This window comes from Pogona vitticeps, chromosome 13 (assembly GCF_051106095.1).
Source record: "Pogona vitticeps strain Pit_001003342236 chromosome 13, PviZW2.1, whole genome shotgun sequence".
Lineage (NCBI taxonomy): Eukaryota > Metazoa > Chordata > Lepidosauria > Squamata > Agamidae > Pogona > Pogona vitticeps.
In genome coordinates, this window is record NC_135795.1 from 21,653,897 (window position 1) to 21,675,163 (window position 21,267).

At 51.1% G+C, this 21,267-nt stretch overlaps 1 protein-coding gene across 4 annotated transcripts in view; it reads right to left on the reverse strand.

Moving 5' to 3' along the window:
• CREBBP (CREB binding lysine acetyltransferase) overlaps positions 1-21,267 on the reverse strand; it is a 43,056-nt gene that overhangs the window by 5,772 nt on the left and 16,017 nt on the right. For 3 of the 4 annotated variants that reach the window (XM_020811999.3, XM_020811997.3, XM_072982440.2), the window contains 16 exons: positions 20,181-20,369; positions 19,200-19,637; positions 18,480-18,647; positions 18,172-18,346; positions 17,631-17,749; positions 16,725-16,964; positions 15,362-15,450; positions 13,407-13,487; positions 8,477-8,533; positions 7,854-7,931; positions 6,439-6,506; positions 4,257-4,407; positions 3,865-4,011; positions 2,083-2,196; positions 769-934; positions 364-531 (listed from right to left, as the gene is read on the reverse strand). In XM_020811999.3, the coding sequence (XP_020667658.3) occupies positions 364-531; positions 769-934; positions 2,083-2,196; positions 3,865-4,011; positions 4,257-4,407; positions 6,439-6,506; positions 7,854-7,931; positions 8,477-8,533; positions 13,407-13,487; positions 15,362-15,450; positions 16,725-16,964; positions 17,631-17,749; positions 18,172-18,346; positions 18,480-18,647; positions 19,200-19,637; positions 20,181-20,369 (2,448 nt within the window). The remainder of the gene's footprint in view (positions 1-363; positions 532-768; positions 935-2,082; positions 2,197-3,864; positions 4,012-4,256; positions 4,408-6,438; positions 6,507-7,853; positions 7,932-8,476; positions 8,534-13,406; positions 13,488-15,361; positions 15,451-16,724; positions 16,965-17,630; positions 17,750-18,171; positions 18,347-18,479; positions 18,648-19,199; positions 19,638-20,180; positions 20,370-21,267) is intronic. The other variant, XM_020811998.3, reaches the window with a different exon arrangement.

Below are 21,267 nucleotides of genomic sequence, written 5' to 3' on the forward strand. Positions count from 1 at the left end.
AGAGGCCTGACGACCACCAAGCCAGCCCACCTGCCACCTCCAGCCTGAGACCAGCTGCTGTGACTGCCACCCACCCTCTCTCTGAGCAGCCAACCCCTCGCTGGCCACAGCCTCCTAGAGGAAGAGAACAGGGTGCCTGAGCACAAGGAAGGGACCTTCCCCTCTGGCGTCACAGTGCAAAGAAAAAGGGACTGATGCTGTCCAACTGCCGGGAAGAGGCAGTTGCCACACACACACACCCACACACACTCTCAAGTCTCTCCGCCCACACCCGCTTCCAGCTGGCCGAGGGCAGACATGATGCAGAGGAGCACCGGCTCCTCTGCCCACCCCCAGGACAGCCGCTTGCTCTCCGAGAGTCACCTCTGGGGCTTCGCTGGTGGCCGAGCTCTCCTCCTTCTTCCTTTCTTCCTCCTCCTGCTCCAGCTCCTTGATGCTCTCCTCCAGCACGTTGGGCCAGAAGTCACCCTCAAAGTACGGGAGCTCCTTGGCACTCGTCAGACGATCCTCCGTGGCTTGTTTGAAGATGTCCTGCCAAGGAAACACATTCCCCAAATTGGCCTTAGCAGCACGAAAGCAGGGGCTGCTTGTGGTCCTCCAACCCTGCCCCCCGCGGGTGGGGTGGGGGCGGGAGGGGCGGCAGCGACAGAAACAGGCTGGCCTTCCGTGTCCGGGGCTCCAGCTACCGCCCCCTCCTTCCAGGCGGTCTGGGTGATGGCAGCCCAACTACCGATGGCCTCTGCTCCTCTCAGAGGAAGCCTGTCTCACCTTGTAGTCGTGGATGATCCGCTCTGCAAAGGCCTTGTCGAGCATCTTCTTGTACCACTCCTGCAGGCGCTTGGGCTTGGGGATCTTCTGGTCCGGAGGGTGGCAGTGGAAGATGTAGTCGTCCCCCTCGCTGGGTGGGCAGGCCCAAATGTGGCCAGTCACATACCTGCAGGAGCCACGGAAGCAGCAGTGCCTGAGTGGACCGACTCTCCTCCAGCGGAGGCTCTGGCTGGAGAGAGGCGGCAGCTCCCCTGCCTGCCTGCCTGCCTGCCTGCCTGCCTGCTGGCCGCCCACAACATCACTACACTCCTCTGGGCTGTCATTGGCTATGGAGAAACACCTCAGGCTGTACAGCCAAAATAAAGGCAGGTCAGCCCTGGCCGCAAGGCCTGGAACCTTAACTGGAAGATGGGAAGGAGAGACACAAGCAGCTTGAGGGGGGGGGGGGCTAAAGCTCTGGGCTCCCCCCGATCCCACTGCCTGGCTGGCTCTCTGCTAGGGGTCCCTTCCCATAAAGGGCCGGGTTGAGCCTCTCCTGCTTTTCTAAGAGGGAAGGCCGGCTTCCTCTTCACACCAAGAGGTGCCGGTCCTGCTGCTGCTACCACAAGGCTACAGAACCGACTAAAGAGCCAGCGACCCAGGCAGGTGCTCCCCTCAGACTTTGGAGGCCTTATAGCCCACCTTCCCCTTTTCTTCTCTCGCTCTTGCCCATCCATCAGGTAGGTGCCAGGAGGAAAAGGCCGAAGGAGAGCAGAATCAGCGGCAGGCTGGCCAGCCAAGGTGCCTGCTGGAGTCCGACCCAGGGGGAAGTTCGTCTGTCCAAAGGAGAGCTTGGTGGCCCCACCTCTGACCAGGCCCATCTGCCTGCCTGCCTGCCTGCCTGCCTGCAGAACATCCTCCCTCCCTCCTGGGACTCGTCCCCTGCCTGTTGGGTCCTGAGGGACAGAACAGGAGGAGAGGGAGACAGAGCACGCAGAGGAGGTGGGCCTCAGCTCAGCAGGACCGCTCATCTTTCCTGCCGGAAACAAAGGACCAGACTAGCGCAGACACTCACTGAGTGGGGCCCGGGGGGGGGGGTCTGGAGGGAGAGGGAGAGGGAGAGGGAGAAAGGGCTGTTGTCCCCCTGTGGGCCGGATGTGGGCCTGAACATTTAAAAGGCCCTTGGGATGCAACGAGCCAGGCTGGCCCTTGATTTCTTGCACTCCAGCCTTGGGCAACCAAACCACCCTCTCCATGGATGAGGAAGTTGTGCCACACAATGAGGTTGAGCCACCAGGGAGTTCAGCTGCACAGACGGCCCCCAAAGACACTCACCCCAGTTTTTTAACATATTCCAAGTACCCAATAAGGATTTCATGGTAAACAGCTGTCCGGAGGCATCTCGGGCGGAAGAAATGAATACTATCTAAGTAGGAGATGTACACACGCCTGTGACAGAAGAGAAAGCAAGTCTTGACAAAGTGGAAGAGCTGCAGCTGGGCAGCACAGGGGCCTCTCTGGCGAGGAGAAGGTCATAGGGAACCTACAGACTGCGGGTCTCCATGGTCTGACCTGCCAGCTTCTTCTCTGTTTATTATTATTATTTATTTCAAATGTTTATGTTCCACCTTTCTTCTAGGAAGGATCCAAGGCATCTTACAGTGTTAAAAAATAAACCATACTAAAAGCTAAAAACAGTAAATTATTACAATACCACAAAAAGAATTTAAAAAATTATTGCAAAAAACTATCAGTTAAACGTAAAGGTAAAGTTAAAGGTTCCCCTTGACAATTTTTTGTCCAGTCGTGTTCGACTCTAGGGGGCAGTGCTCATCCCCGTTTCCAAGTCCTAGAGCCAGCATTTTTGTCCGAAGACAATCTTCCGTGGTCACATGGCCAGTGCGACTTAGACACGGAAGGCTGTTACCTTCCCACCGAGGTGGTTCCTATTTATCTACTTGCATTTGCATGCATTCAAACCGCTAGGTTGGCGGGAGCTGGGACAAGCAACGGGCGCTCACTCCGTCACGTGGATTTGATCTTACGACTGCTGGTCTTCTGACCCTGCAGCACAGGCTTCTGCGGTTTAGCCCGCAGCGCCACCACGTCCCTTAATACCACAAAAAGAATTAAACAAAAATTATTACAAAAAACTAGCAGTTAAATACAGTACTAAATACATATTTTAAAAAATGGAAACAACAGTTCCATTTTAAGAACCTTCTCTCAGACTGAAGGAAAGCTTGCCTGAAGAGAAAAGTCTTCGCCTGCTTGCAGGAGGACAGCCAAGACGGGGCCAGCATGGCCTCCAGTGGGAGGGAGTTCCAGAGTCTGGGAGCAACCACAGAGGCGGCCTTCTCCTGTCTCCTCACCAAGCACATACACCCCCACCGAACCCCTGGAAGGAAAGAGTTCTTCCTTCCCCCTCAGCGGCTGATCAGAGAGAAGAGCTTTTTTCCTGCTCAGGCATGGATGTGGAATATAATCCAAGCAGAACAGAAGGAGAACTCTACAGCAGGATCAGGCCAGAGGCCTCTTTCGTGGCCAAAGCGCTACCTGACGCGAGGAAGCTCACCAACGAGTCAGGGACACAACAGCAGCCTTCTTAAGGAGCAGGCTTTATGAGAGAGGCCGGCCAGGGAGGAGCCATCCTGCCAAAGGGGCTGGAGGCCACACAAGACCACCTCCTGCCAACTGGCCCAATCCTCTTGGTAGGCACTCCAGGCTGTTGGCCACCACTACACCTTCCAGCAAGGAGGATTATGCCCAAACAGCGTTCAAACCCTCCCCAGTAGCAGGCCACATTTCCCCCCGGTCTGCAGAGCAGAACTGTATGCCCCTCACAACTCCTCTCTTTTCTAGGAAAACAGTCAAAGGACGGGATCAGACGGATACAAAGCAGGAAGGGGTCTGTGGGCATGGGCTGAGAGGACTAATGAGAAAGTAAGAACCTGCAAATGACAGGGCCAGCTGGAGGCTACAGATCCATAGCGCTGCTGGAAATGGGCAGTGCCTTGGTGGACCACAACAGCCACAGGAAAGAAGCCCTTGCAAGTCATCCCCCCCCCCTTTGTCTCTCCTTCCTGGAGCCCCTCACAGGGGAGCTGGCAAGAGTACCTGGTGTTTGGTGGTGGACAATCCCATCCGTACTCCTGGACGTGCATGCCAAAGAAACACACGTCCACCCCGTCGATCTCCTCAAAAGCAAAGAGGGCCTTGGTGCGGTAGGGAAAAGCCTCGGCCATCTCTCGGGAGTCAACGAACCTGCGGGAAAGAGGGTGGCCATGACCCTGCTGGGCTCAGAAAATGCCCCACAGCCACCCTGGAGATCAGGTGCAAGAGAACCTCGTGCTATTCTCATGGAGCTCTCGGCATGCAATCTGCCTGTCCTGCAGCCCGCTGAGAAAAGGATGGAAAAGGGCCAGAAGGCACCTGAAAGAATTAAAGAATCACCTCCAAGCAACTCATTAGCCGTGGAGCAGATTCTGGGAACAGGCTTAAAAACTCACCTTGATTTCATTCCTGGTTTCACTTCTACCGTTTTGTCTGAACTGGCCACTACTCTCACAAAGACTTCTCCAGCTTCTGGGTGATTCTGCCGCCGCAAAAATTTATTTACTCTTTCTTCCAAGTGGTTTCCTAAGCGAGTGGTCTGTAACCCTAAGAGACAGAATGCAAGGTGTGAGTTATGGAAGACTTGAGGGAACAAAGTGGCAGCAGCCAGAACCCATTTAAAGCCTGGTGTTTTTTCCCCCACAAGTTTCGGAGACACAGAAATGAAAACAAGATAGACCTGCGGGGTGAGGAGGGCAGGGGAATAGGAAGGCCCCAGAAAACCAGAGAGCCTTGCCTCTAAAGGGGAAGCTGCCAGGGCCAGGCTCGGTTGGCATCCCAAGGCGACAAGACAGAGAGAGACTCCCCCTCCCCCAAAGAATGCAAAGGTGCCCCAGGCAGGGTGGCCTCCGAGGCTCCTGTCAGTTGGCCCCAGCGAGAGGATGGGAGCAGCCGTTGAAGATGGGGGCGGGGGCCGGGGGACACACCTGGTTCCAAATCTTCACACCACTCTGAAGCGCACAAGGGGAGCACGAACTAGTCACCCTGCCTGCCACTAAGGGGGAGTGCCGAAAGGGAGGTGGAGGAACCAGCCTCGCCCCCACCCCACCTTTCAATGCTCAGAGGGAAGGAAGAACATGGAAAACCCAAATGAAGGAGCAAGCTAGGAATCTTCCAGAATCTCAGTTAGGAGCAGAAATGCTTCATGCCCATATAACGAAGACACTGGCACCAGAAGCCGCCCTGAAAGCAGGGACTCCGCCAACCACCCTCTTTCCCTCTCAAGCTTCTTTTCAAAGAGGGACAATTTGACACATCATAAACACTCGAGTGATTTTATAACTGAAGCTTCTACAAAAAGTAGTTGAAAAAACCCAGTGAACTGTATTTTCAGGAGAGCGAGAGAGCAGCAACCCAAAAAACAGCAACAAAAAAACCAGAAAAACCAAAAAAACAAAAACAAAAACAAAAAACAAAAAACAAAAACCCTGCAGCTCCTGTTCTCTGCCACTGTCTTCTTCACAGAGCATGCAGAATCTTACTGGTAATTTACACTTGAGTAAGGGGAAAAAATCTGATGATGGAGATGCAAGAAAGAGCTTCTTTCATCTGTCCTGAAGCCCCTGGGCCTTCCCCCTCCCGAGAGCCTGCCTTCAAGATGGCCCAGAATCTGCCTTCTGCCACAGCCGTGGTAAGACGTGGGTAACTGTGGCCCTTCAGGCAGCACAGGACTGGACATCAACTCCCATCAGCCCTGATCAGCATGTCTAATGATGCGAGATAATGGGATCAGCAGTTCCTCAACATCATGAAGACCACTGTCAGTCAGGTTCAGGGAAAGCCGCCTGGACCACAGGGCAGGGCAATGGGAAACGGCAAACTCCGCCTGGTCCAGTGGAACTGATGACTCAGTGACGTAAGACCACCATCCAGGCAGAGCGCTACACAACGAGACTTCATTTTATAGTCTTGCACCAGCATAAGTCAGGCACTTTGTTTACTCATGCAGTCGGTTGGCGGAATTGGCTCAAACTATTTCTTTAAACTATTTCTATTGCTTTTGAATTGTGGTGCTGGAGAAGACTCTTGAGAGTCCCCCGGACCGCAAGGAGAACAAACCTATCCATTCTGAAGGGAACCAAGCCTGAGTGCTCACTGGAAGGACAGATCCTGAAGTTGAGGCTACAAGACTTTGGCCATCTCATGAGAAGAGAAGACTCCCTGGAAAAGACTCTGATGTTTGGAAAGTGTGGGGGCAAGAGGAGAAGGGGAAGACAGAGGATGAGATGGTTGGACAGGGCCACCGAAGTGACCAACATGAATCTGACCGAACTCCGGGAGGCAGTGGAAGACAGGAGGGCCTGGCGTGCTCTGGTCCATAGGGTCATGAAGAGTCGGACACGACTTAACTACTAAACAACAACAATTTCTTTAAAAGAAGACTGTTTTGCCTTAAGACCACAATCCAAGTACCAAGGTAAACACTAAGGATCACAGCATCATCCTCCAAAGAGGAATTCTTGTCCACTCCCTAAATTATTCTGAAATGGGGCTCTTGGGAAGAAGCCCAAGAGATGCATGGAAAACCTACAGTAAGAGCACAGGGTTGCCAAGCAGCAAAGGAGGCCAGAAACTTACTTTTGGCACTGAATTTGTTTTCCTTGCGTGTCCGGCCAGTTTTCTTCAAGCAGTTGTCACACACAAAGCTGAAAACACAATAAAAGAACAAGAAGCTACGGGCGTGTCTCAAAACCCCTGCTTTCCCAGAACAGGACAAGAGCTAATGCACCTTTGTCAAAGATAGCCCTCGCCCCCAAAGCAGGGTCACAGGGGTCACAGAGCCGGAAGGGACCCTGAGGCTCACTTGCGTCCCATCCCCTGCCACCAAGCAGGAAGACCTTTCCCACCAGCGCGTTGCTAGAAGCAAATGTGTGAGACAGCATGGCTTTTTCTTCCACGCCAACACACATAGTCTGTACTAATGCCTTGAGCTACACAAGGCAGGTAAGTTCAAGCACTAGCCCAAAATGGCTTCCACAGGGTTGGGTGGCATTGTCTGGGCAAGACATATGGCCAGGTTAGCGTCTCCTGGTTGACAGACTGAGTTCCAAAGACCTGACATGATCTCTAATCTGGGCAGCACAAAATGTGGTAAAGCGACCTGTGAACTGGACCTGGACGTGCAGATCCCAACAGCTGGGCCTGATGCCAGAGGAGAAGTGCCATTACCCTGGGCAAAAGGGAGGCAAAGGCAAGGGAAAGCAACTGCAACCATGAGAACCAGACCCAGAAGCCACTGCTGTTGACCCCCCCCCCGGGCCCCACCCTCTCCTGCCTTTGGTGACAGAGGAAGGCCTCCAATTGTTGGAAGTGCTGGATTTTATTTTTCTGGGGAATGTCCAACAAACGACTCTTTTAACCAAGTTGTGCTTTTCTCTACATCTACTTTTAATGGTTGCTTTCATTACAGCTCTACTTTCTGTGAGCCTCATTTCTATACCAGGTTTACATATTTTGGATTCAACTGCCTGGAGCAATTCTTGTAACTTATAACTTAAACAACAGAAATTATGAACAAGTAGCCTAAATCAAATACACCCACAGAGTTCCTGGTCTGTGTCCAGAGCACAGAAATGGCACAGAGTCTGGCGGCAACCAGCCCTGCCAGGACAGGTCTCCACGCAGGAAGAGGAACTCCTACCAAGAGGGGACCTTGTTTGCACCCCGGCCTTCAGTCTCTGCTGGGGCTGCCTGGAGAAATCAGACAGAGCCAAGCAGGAGAGATTCCCCACACCCTAAAGGGCAGCCTGGAAGGAGAAGGAAGAGGGACCTTCCCCTAAGCAGGAAAGGCTCTTGTCTGGGCTGCCCACAGACGCTTTACTAGAGAGCAGGTCTTCAGGGAAAGCAGGTGGAAAGCACCCAACATGCTCCGCTTCGGAGAGCAGCCAAGCGCCTTCACAGGAGCTCGCCAACCACTTTCGTCACAAATCCCCTGCATGTAACAGGCTCTAAAAGTGTTCCTTGGCTGACCCAGACCTACCAAAGCCACTTACCCTGAAGGCCAAATGATATCGTAATGTAACACACATATCTGATGCATCTTCCGGCCACATTCTTTGCAGTCGACAAAACTGTGCAAGGAAACAAGGCAAAATGACAAGCCTTAGTGAGCCACAAAAAGGAGTTTTCTGCAGCAGATTAAATTTAAAATGGCTGATATTTTGCAATCTTTCTTACAGTTCTATTAAAATCAGATCTTTCAAAGGTATGTAATTTAAACTAAGGAGCCATAGGAGACACGGAAGATCTACTGGACACAAAATTTGCACCTAGTAACCATGTGTTAGACACACCAAATATCTTCACAGTCAATAAGCCACACTTTCTTGACACTTTTATTGGCCATTAATAACACACACTTTCCCTGCACTGAATGTTCATTCTTATTTTGTCCTACACTCCCCACAGTGCTTTATATTTGGATCTTTATTATATATGTGCAGCAACTGAAAGCTCAAATATATGAGGCCAAAAGTGCAGGGTCCCTGCTAGTCTTCTCGTCCCTCCAGCTCCCTGGGAAACAAACGAAGGCAAATGAGGCTGCTGGACTTTGCAGCCATAATGGCCTCAGTCACCAAACCCCCTCCCATCGGGTAAGTGATGAGACCACACTTACGGTTCTGGATCTAGAGTATCATTTTTCTTCTTCTCAAACTGATCTTTTGATATTGTTCTACAGACAAAGGGAAAGACATACAAAACAAATTAAGTCTTCAACTTTGGCTCCCTTTCACTCTCACCAACCCATGAGCACCTCTCCCTAAAACAGCATTTGTGAGAGACAGGCACGCTTGGCCTTCACGAGGAAACCTGGCATTTTTCACCAGCAGTGGCCACCTTAATGGGCACGATGGCTAAAAGCCAAAAACTAACCGATGTAGCTCAAAATCAGGCAGAGACCTAGCAGCCACATGGAGCAAAATACAGCTGCAGTCCTTCTTGTTAAATGCAAAGCACGAAGGTACTGCTGCACCAGTGCATCACATGCACTGCAAACTCCACATGAACCAGCAGCGTGGCAAAGAAGGATCAAGGTAGGTCTATATCCTCAGCTCACTCAGGGCCTCGTTCCTTCAAACAGCTACGTGGGATTTACATGGAGCTCAACACGCCTCTCCAAAAGCCAGAAAGGACTCCAGCTGTCCTTGTAGTTTAGTTCAGAGGGTGGGAGACAAGAAGCAGCCGAGGTGGAAAAGGCACAGAAGGGAAGCATTTCTCTTGACCATGAATCGGAATTCCCAGCCACGCAGAAGAACCTTCAACGCAGCCCTTTCTCAAGCAAGGAGTGGCTCCTGCTACTGGCAAGGAAGGTGTGCCCCCCCTATTCCCGCCTCTTCTGTGAAATGCCCCCCCTCGGCGGTGAGTCGGGCCAAAGAGGGGCGTGCGCTGCACCGGAAGGAACTGAATATCTTTCTGCCTGAACCTTTACTATTCCTGATGCTCTCTATGCTCAGTTTTAAGACCTATGTGATGCAACCCGTGAATAACACCCTCACTCCACTGTTTTTACTACTGTACTAATATCAACTTTAACAACTTTAAAAATAGCTCCAATAACATGAAGACCAGTAAAACTTAAAAAGACAAGATTAAGAGGTGGAGGAGGACAGACCTGGACTAGCTGCCTAGAGTGGTCAAATAAGACCAGATAGGCGGGATAGAAATCAAATAAATAAATAAATAAATAAATAAATAAATAAATAAATAAATAAGTGGCGGGTAACTTCTTGGTGTTTCTTAATTTAATTTTATATATGGGGCTCTTGTATTGAGATTTTAATTATAATACTGTATAATATTGTATTTATTTTTGTATTTGTATTTGTCCTGCACTTTTCTTTAAGTTGTGGTATTATTTAGGGTTCTGTTCTTTACTTTCTTTTCTTTTCTATTGATATGGAATGGAAGACCTGTTTGCCCAGCGAGGGGCCTTTTAACATCCTGGTGATCACGGGTAGAGGGAGATATGGCGTTGGCGCAGTCCCTACTCGTGTCAGAAGAACAACGAACAGATGTTTGAAGGCTGTCTGTTGTTCTGAGACTGTGACCAACCCTCAGTATCGAGGTAGCCAGCTCAGCCTGCCCTCCACTCTAACTCTGGTACTGTTGAATGCCAGGTCTATAGCCAACAAGCCTCAGGTGATTCACGATCTTATCCTGGAGGAGAATGCAGACCTGGCATGCATAACCGAGACGTGGATCAGCGGGGAGGGGGGTCCTCCCCTGGCTCTTGTCTGTCCGCCCGGTTATACTGTCCGACACCAGGGTAGACTGGAGGGGCAGGGAGGGAGGAGTAGCCATTGTTTATAAATCCAGCTTGGAGGTTACTAGGCGCTCCGTGATGGTAAAGCCGGGTCTAGAGGCACTCCACGTGTCGATTGGAGCCAGGGATGGTATAGGGATTTTGCTGGGTTACCGCACTCCCCGCGATCCAGCCACTTCCCTTCCGGAGTTGACTGACTTTGTCTCCGCAGCACTATTGGGATCCCCAAAGCTTTTGGTCTTGGGTGATTTCAACGTGCACGCGGGGGCAGAGCCATCTGGGTCAGCTCTTGAGTTCTTGGAAACCATGGCTTCCTTGAACATGTCCCAACATGTCAACGGCCCCACCCATGTGGGTGGTCACACACTGGACCTGGTCTTTTCCTCCAGTTCGCGTGAGTGTGATCTGGTGGTGACAGACCTCATGTCAGTCCCCTTGTCATGGTCAGATCACCACCTAATAAAATGTAACCTCACAGTGGCTCTCCCCCCTCGCAGGGAGCAGGGACCTATTTCTATGGTCCGCTCTCGAAGGCTACTGGATCCGGCTGGATTCCAGCACGTCATGAGAGCGGTCACGGTGGACCTGGCTAGCGCTCCTGTCGACGCTCTGGTTGATAGCTGGGCCACCTTCGCAACCAGGGCTATAGACACGATTGCACCTAAACGCCCTCTCCGTCATAGAGCTCGTCCAGCGCTCTGGTTTAACCAGGAGCTTCGAGCGCTGAAGCGACATAGGAGAAGGCTAGAGCGTAGGTGGAGGAAGAACCCGACAGATTATAATAGGATAGCTGTCAGGGTCGCAACTAACCTTTACCTGTCTAAGGTAAAGGCTGCTTGTCGAACTTACTTCGCTAACCGGATAAGCGAAGCATCCAACCAGCAGGCGGAGTTATTCCGTATAGTGCGCAACCTATCCGGACCTGGTCTGGATGATAGGCCTCCCCCTAGTTTTTCACCTGACCAGTTTGCAGCCTTTTTAAAATCTAAAGTGGAGGCCATTCGACGGGACCTCTCTCCTTTTTTGAACACAGTGAGTCGAGCAGAGATGTCCAGCGCTCCATCTTGCCCAGTAACCCTTGACTCTTTTCAACCTGTCACGCCTGATTCTGTGGCCAGAGTGCTTGACCGCTGTCGAGCCACCACCTCCTCCTTGGACCCTTGCCCGGCCTGGCTAATCAAAGCAGCCAGGCTGATAACAACAAAATGGGCCACTGTAATAATCAATGGGTCTTTCCTTGAGGGCAGGTTTCCCTCTGCCCTCAAGGAGACACTCTTTAGGCCCATAAGAAAGAAACCTAATTTGGCGGCGGATGAAATTGGCAATTATAGGCCCGTCACCAATATTTCTTTCATGAGCAAAGTGGTCGAGAGGGTGGTTGCTGACCAGCTTCAGGCACATCTGGATGAAACAGATGCCCTGGATCCTTTTCAGTCAGGCTTCAGGCCGTGCCACGGTACAGAGACGGCATTGGTCGCCCTGTACGATGACTTGTTGAGGAAGGCCGACAGCGGTAAAATTTCTTTGTTGGTCCTCCTCGACGGCCTTCGATACCGTCGACCACGGTATCCTTCTGGGGAGGCTCTCCGAGTTGGGTATCCAGTGGCTTGGCTCTGGCCTGGTTCTGTTCCTTCTTGGAGGACCGCCCCCAGAGAGTGCAGCTTGGGGAGAGTATTTCGGCCCTGTGGAATCTCAATTGTGGGGTTCCACAAGGGTCAATCATCTCCCCAATGCTGTTTAACATCTATATGAGGCTGCTGGGTGGAGTCATCAGGGGGTGTGGAGCATCCTGTCATCAATATGATGATGACACCCAGCTCTATATTTCCTTTTCACCAACTGCAGGTGATGCCGTCCTGTCCCTCCAGTGCTGCCTGGGGGCCATAGAGCAATGGATGCAGGAGAACGGGCTGAGGCTGAACCCGGACAAGACGAAAGTTCTGAGGGTGGGTGGCCCTGTGGATGGTGGCTTGGGAAACTCCCTCATGTTTGGGGGAGTAGCCCTAGCCGCGAAGAGTGGGGTATGCAGCCTGGGGGTACACCTGGACCTGATGCTCACCATGGAAACGCAGGTGGCGTCGGTAGTCCGCACCGCCTTTTTCCATCTTTGGTGGATTGCCCGGCTGCGACCTTACCTAGACATGGGGGCGCTCACTACCTTAGTATATGCGCTCGTAATTTCTAGATTAGACTACTGTAACGCGCTCTATGTGGGGCTTCCTTTGAAGCTGATGCGGAAACTTCAAGTGGTGCAGAATGCGGCGGCCAGACTCCTTACTGGAGTGAGAAAATACCAACATATCTCTCCTACTCTGGCCATGCTGCACTGGCTGCCCATCCGTTTCTGCATTGACTTCAAAGTGTTAATGCTTACATATAAAACACTAAACGGTATAGGACCTTGATACTTGGCGGAACGCTTACTCCCAACTAATTCTACCTGTGTCACCCGCGTGACCCAGGAGGTGAGGCTGAGGAGCCTGACGCCGAGGGAGGCCCGGAAGGAAAGAACTAGAAACCGGGCCTTCTCGGTGGTGGCTCCTCGTGTCTGGAATAACCTACCTCCGGAGATTCGCGCTGCACCCTTGCTAGGTTCTTTTAAGAACCAACTACAGTGGTGCCTCGCTTAACGAGCGCACCGTATAACGACAAAATCACATAGCGATGCAGTTTCCGCGATCGCAAATGGGCGAAACATAGCGAAGGTCGGTAAGCGTTTCGCTTACCGACCTTCGCTTTGCGACCCGCGGATCAGCTGTTCAGCGGGTCCAAAATGGCCGCCAGAACAGCCGAAATGGCTGCGCGCAGCGTTTTCGCGCCCTCGGTAAGCGAGGGGAGGGCGCAAAAATGGCTGCCGGCTATGGGAAGACTTCGCTAAACGGTGAGTTTTCAGCCGATTTGGAACACATTAAACAATGTTTAATGCGTTCCAATGGCTTTTTACTTTCCGTTTAACGAATTTTTCACATAGCGAAGGTTAATCCGGAACAGATTAACCTCGCTATGCGGGGCACCACTGTAAAAATGTGGATGTATAGGCAGGCCTTCCCTTCCAGTTAATTCCTGTTCTCTTTCCTTTTTTATTCTTTTTCTCTTTATTTGATTTATTTTGTATTTTTCCCATCTTGCTGAATCATTTAATTAATTAATTATTACAAATTTTTCTTGAACTTGTTATCCTTTATGTTGTAAGCTGCCTAGAGTGGTCGAAATGACTAGATAAGCGGGGTATAAATACAATAAATAAATAAAAATAAATAAAGAAGGAAAGGCAAGCACTCACGTTTGTGGCTGGGCAGGATCATCACCCAGGGTAACGTTTTCTCCCTGGATTTCAGTAAAGCACCTTTCACAGAAGTGATACCTGTCAGCAAGAAGGCCATATTTGGGTGAACTGGTCCAGCAAATCACACACACAGCCACCCAAGCAATGGGACCGCCAGTCAGAGCAGGGCAGATCCACCACGACGGACGGACGGAAAGAGAGCGTTGTTCAGTGCAGAGAAGGAAAAGGAACAGAGGAGAGGGGGAGGGGGAAGGAGAGAAGAGGGAGGGGGGACAGACAGCACAGACAGAAGTCGTAAGACACACAAACAGCAAGACGACACAGAGCAGCAATGGCGGCGGCAGCAGCACCGAGGCACGAGCAGGGCTCACTTGTAGCCCTCCTCACCTCCTCCCTCTCCTCGGCGGGAAAAGTTGGTTCCGGGTTCCTAGGCTCCCTTGCTCAGCAGTCTCTAACTGCAGCCCTGGTTTAGTAGTTTGGCAGGAAGAATTTAGATCTGATTCTGTATTGTGCCCAGTGTTACCATCAACTGTTGTTTGAAAAAAGGGGCCAGAAATCCATGGTGCTCCAGCTCCAGGCATTCCTTATCACTGGCCACATTGGCTGGTAATAATAGGAACTAGGGTTCAACAACTGGAAGGTTCTCAACGCCACTCAGGAGCCAGTAAGTACCAAGAAGAAGCCCGAAGGTACAATAGCTGTATGACACCTGCTCTAATTAGACCCTTAGTATTTGTTCACACACCCTAAGCAGAGTTTTTACATTATCTGTGTACCAAAACAGTCAAGGTTGAACGTTCGTTACATGTGCTTCATATGTTCTACTATAAGCAAATTTACATTTTAGGTCCATTTTTAACAGGAATGTATTTTGGGGAATTCCTGGCCACCTATTTGGTATTTCACATATATGTACAGTATGTGAAAAATATTGTTTCTGTAGGGTAATTAAACGCAACAAGGTCATACAATGAGTTAAGGCTGAAATGTGCTACACTTCTACCCACCAGGCTGGGAAGCTGTCTGCCCCAAGCCTTTGCTGCTTCAAGGAGAGTCAAGGTGGGAAAAGCAAAGAGAAAGATGCCCAAGCTTGTAGCTTTATCTCTAGGCGACCTGGAAACCAAACTGTGTTATTAAAACACCACTGTACATAAATGTTTGGAAAGAGTATAGACTGAACTACAAACCACCGTGGCCAGCAAACGAAGAAACATATACAGGGATAGGTTTTAAATCCAGAGAAGAAAGGGACAGCGAGCGGCATGCCGGTTTCAATGGCTGGGCCCCAAAGTCATAGAGAGGGAAGCTGTCGCGGCCAATAGCCCCAACCAATCATCAGAAGAGAGGATCCCACCCCTGGGGGGGGGGGCTGGCCTTGGCTCCCCAACACACGCACGCAGTCCAAAAGCAGCAGAGAATCAAGGGGAGATTTTGAAAGGCTCAAGAAAGCAGCTGCTCCTGGAAGACTCCCAGAGTGGACGTTCTCACTTCAAACAAGTCAGGGGGACCCCTCATTATCCAATACCCGGAGTATCCAGGTTTCAACATGCTGTACAGCCAAGAAGGTCCCAGAAGCAGGGGAAAAAAAAACCTCTTCCGGAACCACCGGAGTTGCCACCCCAGCCTCTGTTTCCCTTGCCGTTGCCTCGGTCCGTGTCAGCTTCATCCTGCTCCAGGCCCACCTTTCCCAACACGGCTTGTTTCTCTTTGAAAATGGACGAGCAGTGGCAAAAAGACCCGACCTTGTTCCGTACCACGGGGTCTGCTATTCCCTCACTGCATGCGTTATGCCTTAGAGAAGTCCAAGACGGGTTTGCCTTTCAGACCTCACATCCATTCCTGGCATCATCATGGAAATGCAACTGAGACTTCTTCATGACGGGGCCGGAAGAGGGGCCACCGCTAGTGTCAAGGGATTCAAACTGCCCTCCCGGACCTCGATTCTGGCTTACCTGTTTTGATAACTGTAGTAGGCGGCATCCCGGGGAATGGTACACAGCTGTTTGCCGTAGCAGCACAAGGTCTGGGGGGAAAACTCGTACTGCAAAAGAGAGAGAAACAGAGAGCCATTCACTTATGCAAGAACTTCTGTGGCAGCCCCAGTCCTTCGGTCCCCCCAGCTTTTACTGATGTTGGCGATTTCTAATATTCTACTGCTTGACACTAATATTTGTGTTTAATTTAATCTCTTTAAAATTAACCATTTGTTGCAAGTTCTACTTGTAAAAGAAGCACAGACAGAATGTTGCTCCCTTTTAGCAAAGCACGTCAGAGCATTCTCCTGGAGCCTTCCCGACTGACACCCTAGAATTGAAAAGAGAGCTCCCCCCAAGGGGTTAATTACACAGCAGGTCCTAGGAGGACGTCATGACAATCCAAAGGCCACACAGAGGCTCACAAATCCAATGTCTAACCATAGGTCTTACAACCTGCTACTGCTTCCTAATTTGGGTTGTCAGACGGCTGGAGGAAACTGACAAGAGCTGGACCTCACTGTTCTAGATGGTTAGTAATGGGCTGGAAGGAACAGTTCTCAGTTCTTATTTTGCCTGTTCCTTGATCTGAGTTTCCTACCACTGGTAAACCAAATGAATATTAGTTTTTAAAATGAAAAAAAAAAATTGAAATCTATGCACTGATCTTTATGTGGAGAGATTTCAGCCTTCTTTAGCATTAACCATGTGATTTACTAGAAAATTACAATGTTTTCTACATGTGTTTATGTAATACTGTGTAAGTGCATTAAAATGTTTGGTCTCGCAATGTATGCTAAAATGAGTTTAATGACTGCATATAAATACAGGAATGTTCATGCATATGAATGCCCAAGATAGACTCACTCCTGCCAAAAACCCAGAGGTGGCTCACATTTATTTTAAATCAAAGGCCATTTTTGGGGCAGCGAGATTTTGGAAACCTAGAACGTAACGTAGAAAGAACCTCAGCTTGTTCTGCTTTACTCTAATAAAGAGCATGATGGGCCAGCTGGGCACCTCGAACAAAATGGGAGGATAAAACAGTCTCCATTTAATTTCACAAGAGGAAGGACAGACATCTACAGTATGGATTTAACAAAGTCAACATTTTGAGTGGTTTCCATGAGACCTAACTTGTCGCAACTGTCAGGTTTTTTAAACAGAAGTACGCGCATCTCAATGTTGACAAAATTCTCGTCCCATCTGCCCAGCGGAGTAAATCTAACCCATGTATTTCTTGGCCCTGTACGTGACCCACACCAAGAATCCTACAGGATCCGGAGCACGGGGTAAGGAAACATGTCTTAAAAGTCAGGATGGGAGGGGGAACCACACCCACCTTCCGCCCACAACAGTATCCCAAGGATTGCATCACAGGATCGATTTCTTGCTCAAACACTTCAGCAAGTTTAGTGCAAAATTTATAGACTCTGGACGTCTTGCGGTTATAAAGCCAGGCATTGTTGAACATCAGCCAGACATCATCCACATACTGCCAGGGCTCCTGGTACTGTCCTGTGTCCAGCTTGCGTTTGATGGTGGAAAGGTCCATGGGATTCCTCACAATGTCAAAGTAATCCTTCATGTTAGAAAAAACAAGACAGTCTGTCACCTGGAGCCACCGAGATCTCTGCCACTCCGAATAAACTGGCTGACATCCCCACCCCACCCCCACCCCACCCCCACAATATTCCAGAGGTTCTGGCTGCTGAAAATAAGGTTGACCCCTGAAGGGAGAAAAGAGCTCTCAGACCAACAGAACTCCTTGCCAAAGTGGTGAGCTGGGGCAGAGGAACAGGCCTCGCCTCGAGCCTCCCTTCTGGGCCCAAACAGCTGACATTGATTTTTCAGTGGAGTGGGACCTACTTTGTACAGCTTGGAAAAAATTCATTTTCTGAAGTACAGTATTCGCTGGGAGTTGTAGCATAAAACAGTAACATTTCCAAGCTCTGCTACAATGAGCTCTCCTCATGGCTCCATAGCCAAACACCTTAAAAAACTAATCCTGAAGAGGGAGATTACTTTTTTTCTCTACATAATGAGATACCTGTTCTAAAACACACCTTCCCTGCCCTACAGATGTTTCCAGCCAGAAAGCCCACTGCCTCTCTTGACATCTAGTTCCTGTTGCGCCATGGAGGGAACCAGACAAGGCCCCTAGCAAATTCCATGGGGATCCTGACACGGTGCAGAAAAGACAGCCAGAGGAAACAACAGAGCGCCCACCTGCCCAGCCACCACTCACCGGAATCCCCAGGAGCTGAGGGTCCACGGGTTGCCTGAAGGGAAGAGACTCTGGGTCCTGACGATACAAGGCCTCCAAAGTGGGCATCAGGGCCTGGCGCAGCTCCTCCGGCTTAAAGACTGCGGAAAGGGTTCAAGCAGGTTAAAAATGCACAGAGCAGTTCCAACGGCAGCCACTTTCTTCTGGAACTCGTTCGTAACCAGTGGCAAGGGCTTCTTGCTCACATGGCTTGCAGAGAGGGAGCAAAACCAATACACGGAGAAGTGAAAATTAGCTGTGACAAGTTTAGCTGCGATAAGTTACCATGAAACCTTCACATTCAGAGGTTCTCGCTAATGGCAACCAGGAGGAATAGTAGATCCATCGTGATTGCCATGTGACCTTTCCAGACACTTGGCTGGCAAATCCGGGAGAGACCAGCAAACCAGGTCAAGTATAGGCATGACTGGCCAAAACACATCCTTCTTTGGCTTGAAAAGGCAGCCGTGGCAGTGTAATAAGCAGCAGGTTAACAAACCCACACCTTAATGAGAACACTTACTCTTTTTCCGCAGCTGAGATGGGGACGTGGACTGGGCCGAGGGGCCATTACTGCCACTATCCTCTTCCTCTTTGACCTCCGGCTTCTTTATTTCCATCTCCATGGGCTCCTGCTTGCTCTCTTCTCCATTTGGCTCCTCTTTGCCTTGTGTAGGTCCCGTCATGTCCTCCTCCAGCTGAAAAGCATAGGAAGATTGGGCAATCATGGCTATTCACCTCCCTTGCAAACAACCAAACTACCCGGGTGTCCAGTCAGGAAAGGAAGGAGGCAGCCAGCTTGTCATTTAAGCCTCTGGCTAACATCCCTACCTCCGATTTCAGCTCCACCTGAGCTTCTCCGCAACCCGAATCAACTTTTTCAGTCTTGCTTTCCTGTATTTGGGCATCGTGCCCAAGTTGCTGGGTACTGGCATCAGCACTGGCAGCAGAGCCTGGGCTAGGCACCCGGTTGTCCACGCTCATTGCTGCTTGGGAGAGCTGGAAAAGAAGAAAAGAAAACCCTAAGCACACAACAGTCACAGAGATCCTGAACGATCGAAGGGAGGTCCAGACCCCTGCCCGGGAAGGCTGCCCCTTGCGTGAGCTGCCTCCCGCCAGGCATGCCTCGGGGCTCCGTGTTGTCCAACTGGCCCAGACATCACAGGGCCCCGGTGTGCTTGGGAACTCTCAGACATGCTGCTGATCTTACTGTCATGTGCGAATTTTGCAAAGGGTTCAGACTGGGAAAAATTCAGAGCCTTCTTTCCAGGAAGGCTGTCCTCTAAATGTCAGCCATGCAGGCAGCAAAGGAAGGGGAACCCCAGGCTGAAGGGAGGTGCGCTCTCTCTGCACATGTTGGCCCACTGACTCAGGGCCGCACACCGGCACCTGCTTGGGACTCATTCCCCCTCCCCAACCCCACCCCTTCCGTGCCCCTGGGACCTTTCAGAAGGCAGGCAAGCCGCCCAACGACAGAGCCACCCCATGCCAAGGCGGGCGGCCCCTTCGGGACGCGTCACGGGGCCCTGCACACAAGCGCCAGGTACTCACTGGAGTGACGGGGGGCTGGACGGACATGGGTGGCGGCAGCGGCGGCGGCGGCGGGGGCAGCGGCTGTGGGGTTGGCACAGAGGGGGGCTGTCCTGGGGTCTGAGGCTGTGGCGTCACCTGAGCCTGGGCGACGGCCGCTTGCCCCGAAGGTGTGCTTTGCACCGGCAAGGCACTCGGCACCGAGCCGGCCACAGGGGTGGGCGCTTGTCCAGAAGAGGAGATGGGCGTGGAGGGCTGGGCAGGCACCGCTGGTTGAGGAGGAGTAATTCCCGCCTGCGTCTGATGCTGGACCGACGGCACACCGGCCGGAGCCGACAGAGGAGGTGCAGGTTGATGAAGGGGCGGCTGAGTCGCAAGCGGGGGGCAAGAGAGCTGGCTGGTTTGTGATCCAAGGATATTCACCTGGTTGGCCACAGCTGCGCCCGACACCTGCCCCTGCTGGAACAAGAGGACATTGACACTGAATGTCCCTCAGCCATCGGACTCGCATGCCATTGTTTCTGCTCGGGAATTTTAAAACAGCCTTCTTGTTTGGCAGGTATGAACCTGTTCCAAAATCTGCCAAACCAGAAACATTACCTGGGCCGCAGACCCCCAAATACAGTAGGCAAAGAGGAGCATGAAGCAGAACCCATACACCCTGCCAACACAACTGCAATTTTTAAGGATATTGGGCAGCTTGGGAAGGGCTCTGGGAGCCATCCCGGACCAAGTTGAACAGCCACGGCCTTAACTGCTTCACTGCGCAGGACCAGGAATTGCCTCGGCCTGGCCAGCTGTCCGAAGAAGACAAGGCAGCCCCAAGAGACTACCTGGCAGCAGAGTATGAGTTGCTGTTGAGTACACAGAGGGAGGCAGCACAAGGGTTTGAATCAATCTGGCCAAAACATAGACAGCAACATGACGCCAAATCCAGACAAGATCCGCTACAGATGCCAGCTAAGAAGCCTCCGTTTTCTCTGGAGTCTTGACAGACCATACCTGCACCACTCCGGCCTGCGCTGCTGTTTGCCCCATGGCGATGCTGTTGACGTTCAGAACTCCACTGGCGGCTGAAAACTGATTCTGGGCAAGGAACTGGTTTTGAGTCGAGGCCTGACCCATCAGGTTGTTGGAATGAGCTCCCACCAAGTTCTGTGACGGAGGCACCCGCGAAGGAGACAGAGCCATCTAGCAGACAAAAGGATCATCCGTCAGCACCGGCCCTTTGGAGCAGGTTTTAGGTGCAAAACGTCCACAGGATGGAAGAATTTGCACTCTGCACCAGGATACGGCCCTCTCGCAGCACACACCGCTCCTCTCAGGGAGCCTGCAGCGGACTCTCAACAGATAAAGGCCCTTCCATGGATCGGAACCTAGTACATCCCTTCACAACCCTCCCTGTCCAGAGATCTCACCGTTTTCCTGTATTGTTACTATCCAGAAGATACTTTTTTTGAAATAAGAATTGCCCACGTGCATTACATTTGTTTTGTTATTTATTATGTTTTTACTCAATTCTCCCCAAAACAGACGGTGCTCAACAGACTTTACATAGCATTAAAAAAAAGAATAAACAATGAAAATCTTCCCAATGATCAATAGACACTGAAGCAGTTTAAGAAGCCAAATTAAATAGATGCTTCTTTACATCCTTCTCCAGAACGCTGATCACCATTCTGAGGGTGGGGGGAATATATTCTGTCCTCTGGGAACAAAGCCCCCAAAAAAGCCCTCTTCGCCCTGAGCGTCCCTGCTCTCCCTGTATTCCTGAAGGGCTCCCTGCCTAGACAGGTTTGTAATGAGGCAAGCAGCTCTGTCTAGGGCTTTAAACATTAAAACCATCCCCTTGAATTGGGCTAGAAAGCCAATGGAAATCAAGGCAGGCCCTTTAGTACCAGAGGAATATATATACGTTACTGCCACATACCTGTCAGTAGTTTAGCCCCTGCAAGGCTGGGGCTACTAACACAACGCCTGGGCACTCTTACCAAGAGTTGCTCCCCATACAGCACACTGCACTCATCAAGGCGTGGCCTAACTAAGGTATGGATAGCTGGTGCCAAGTCAGTTCAACTCAGGACAGGTA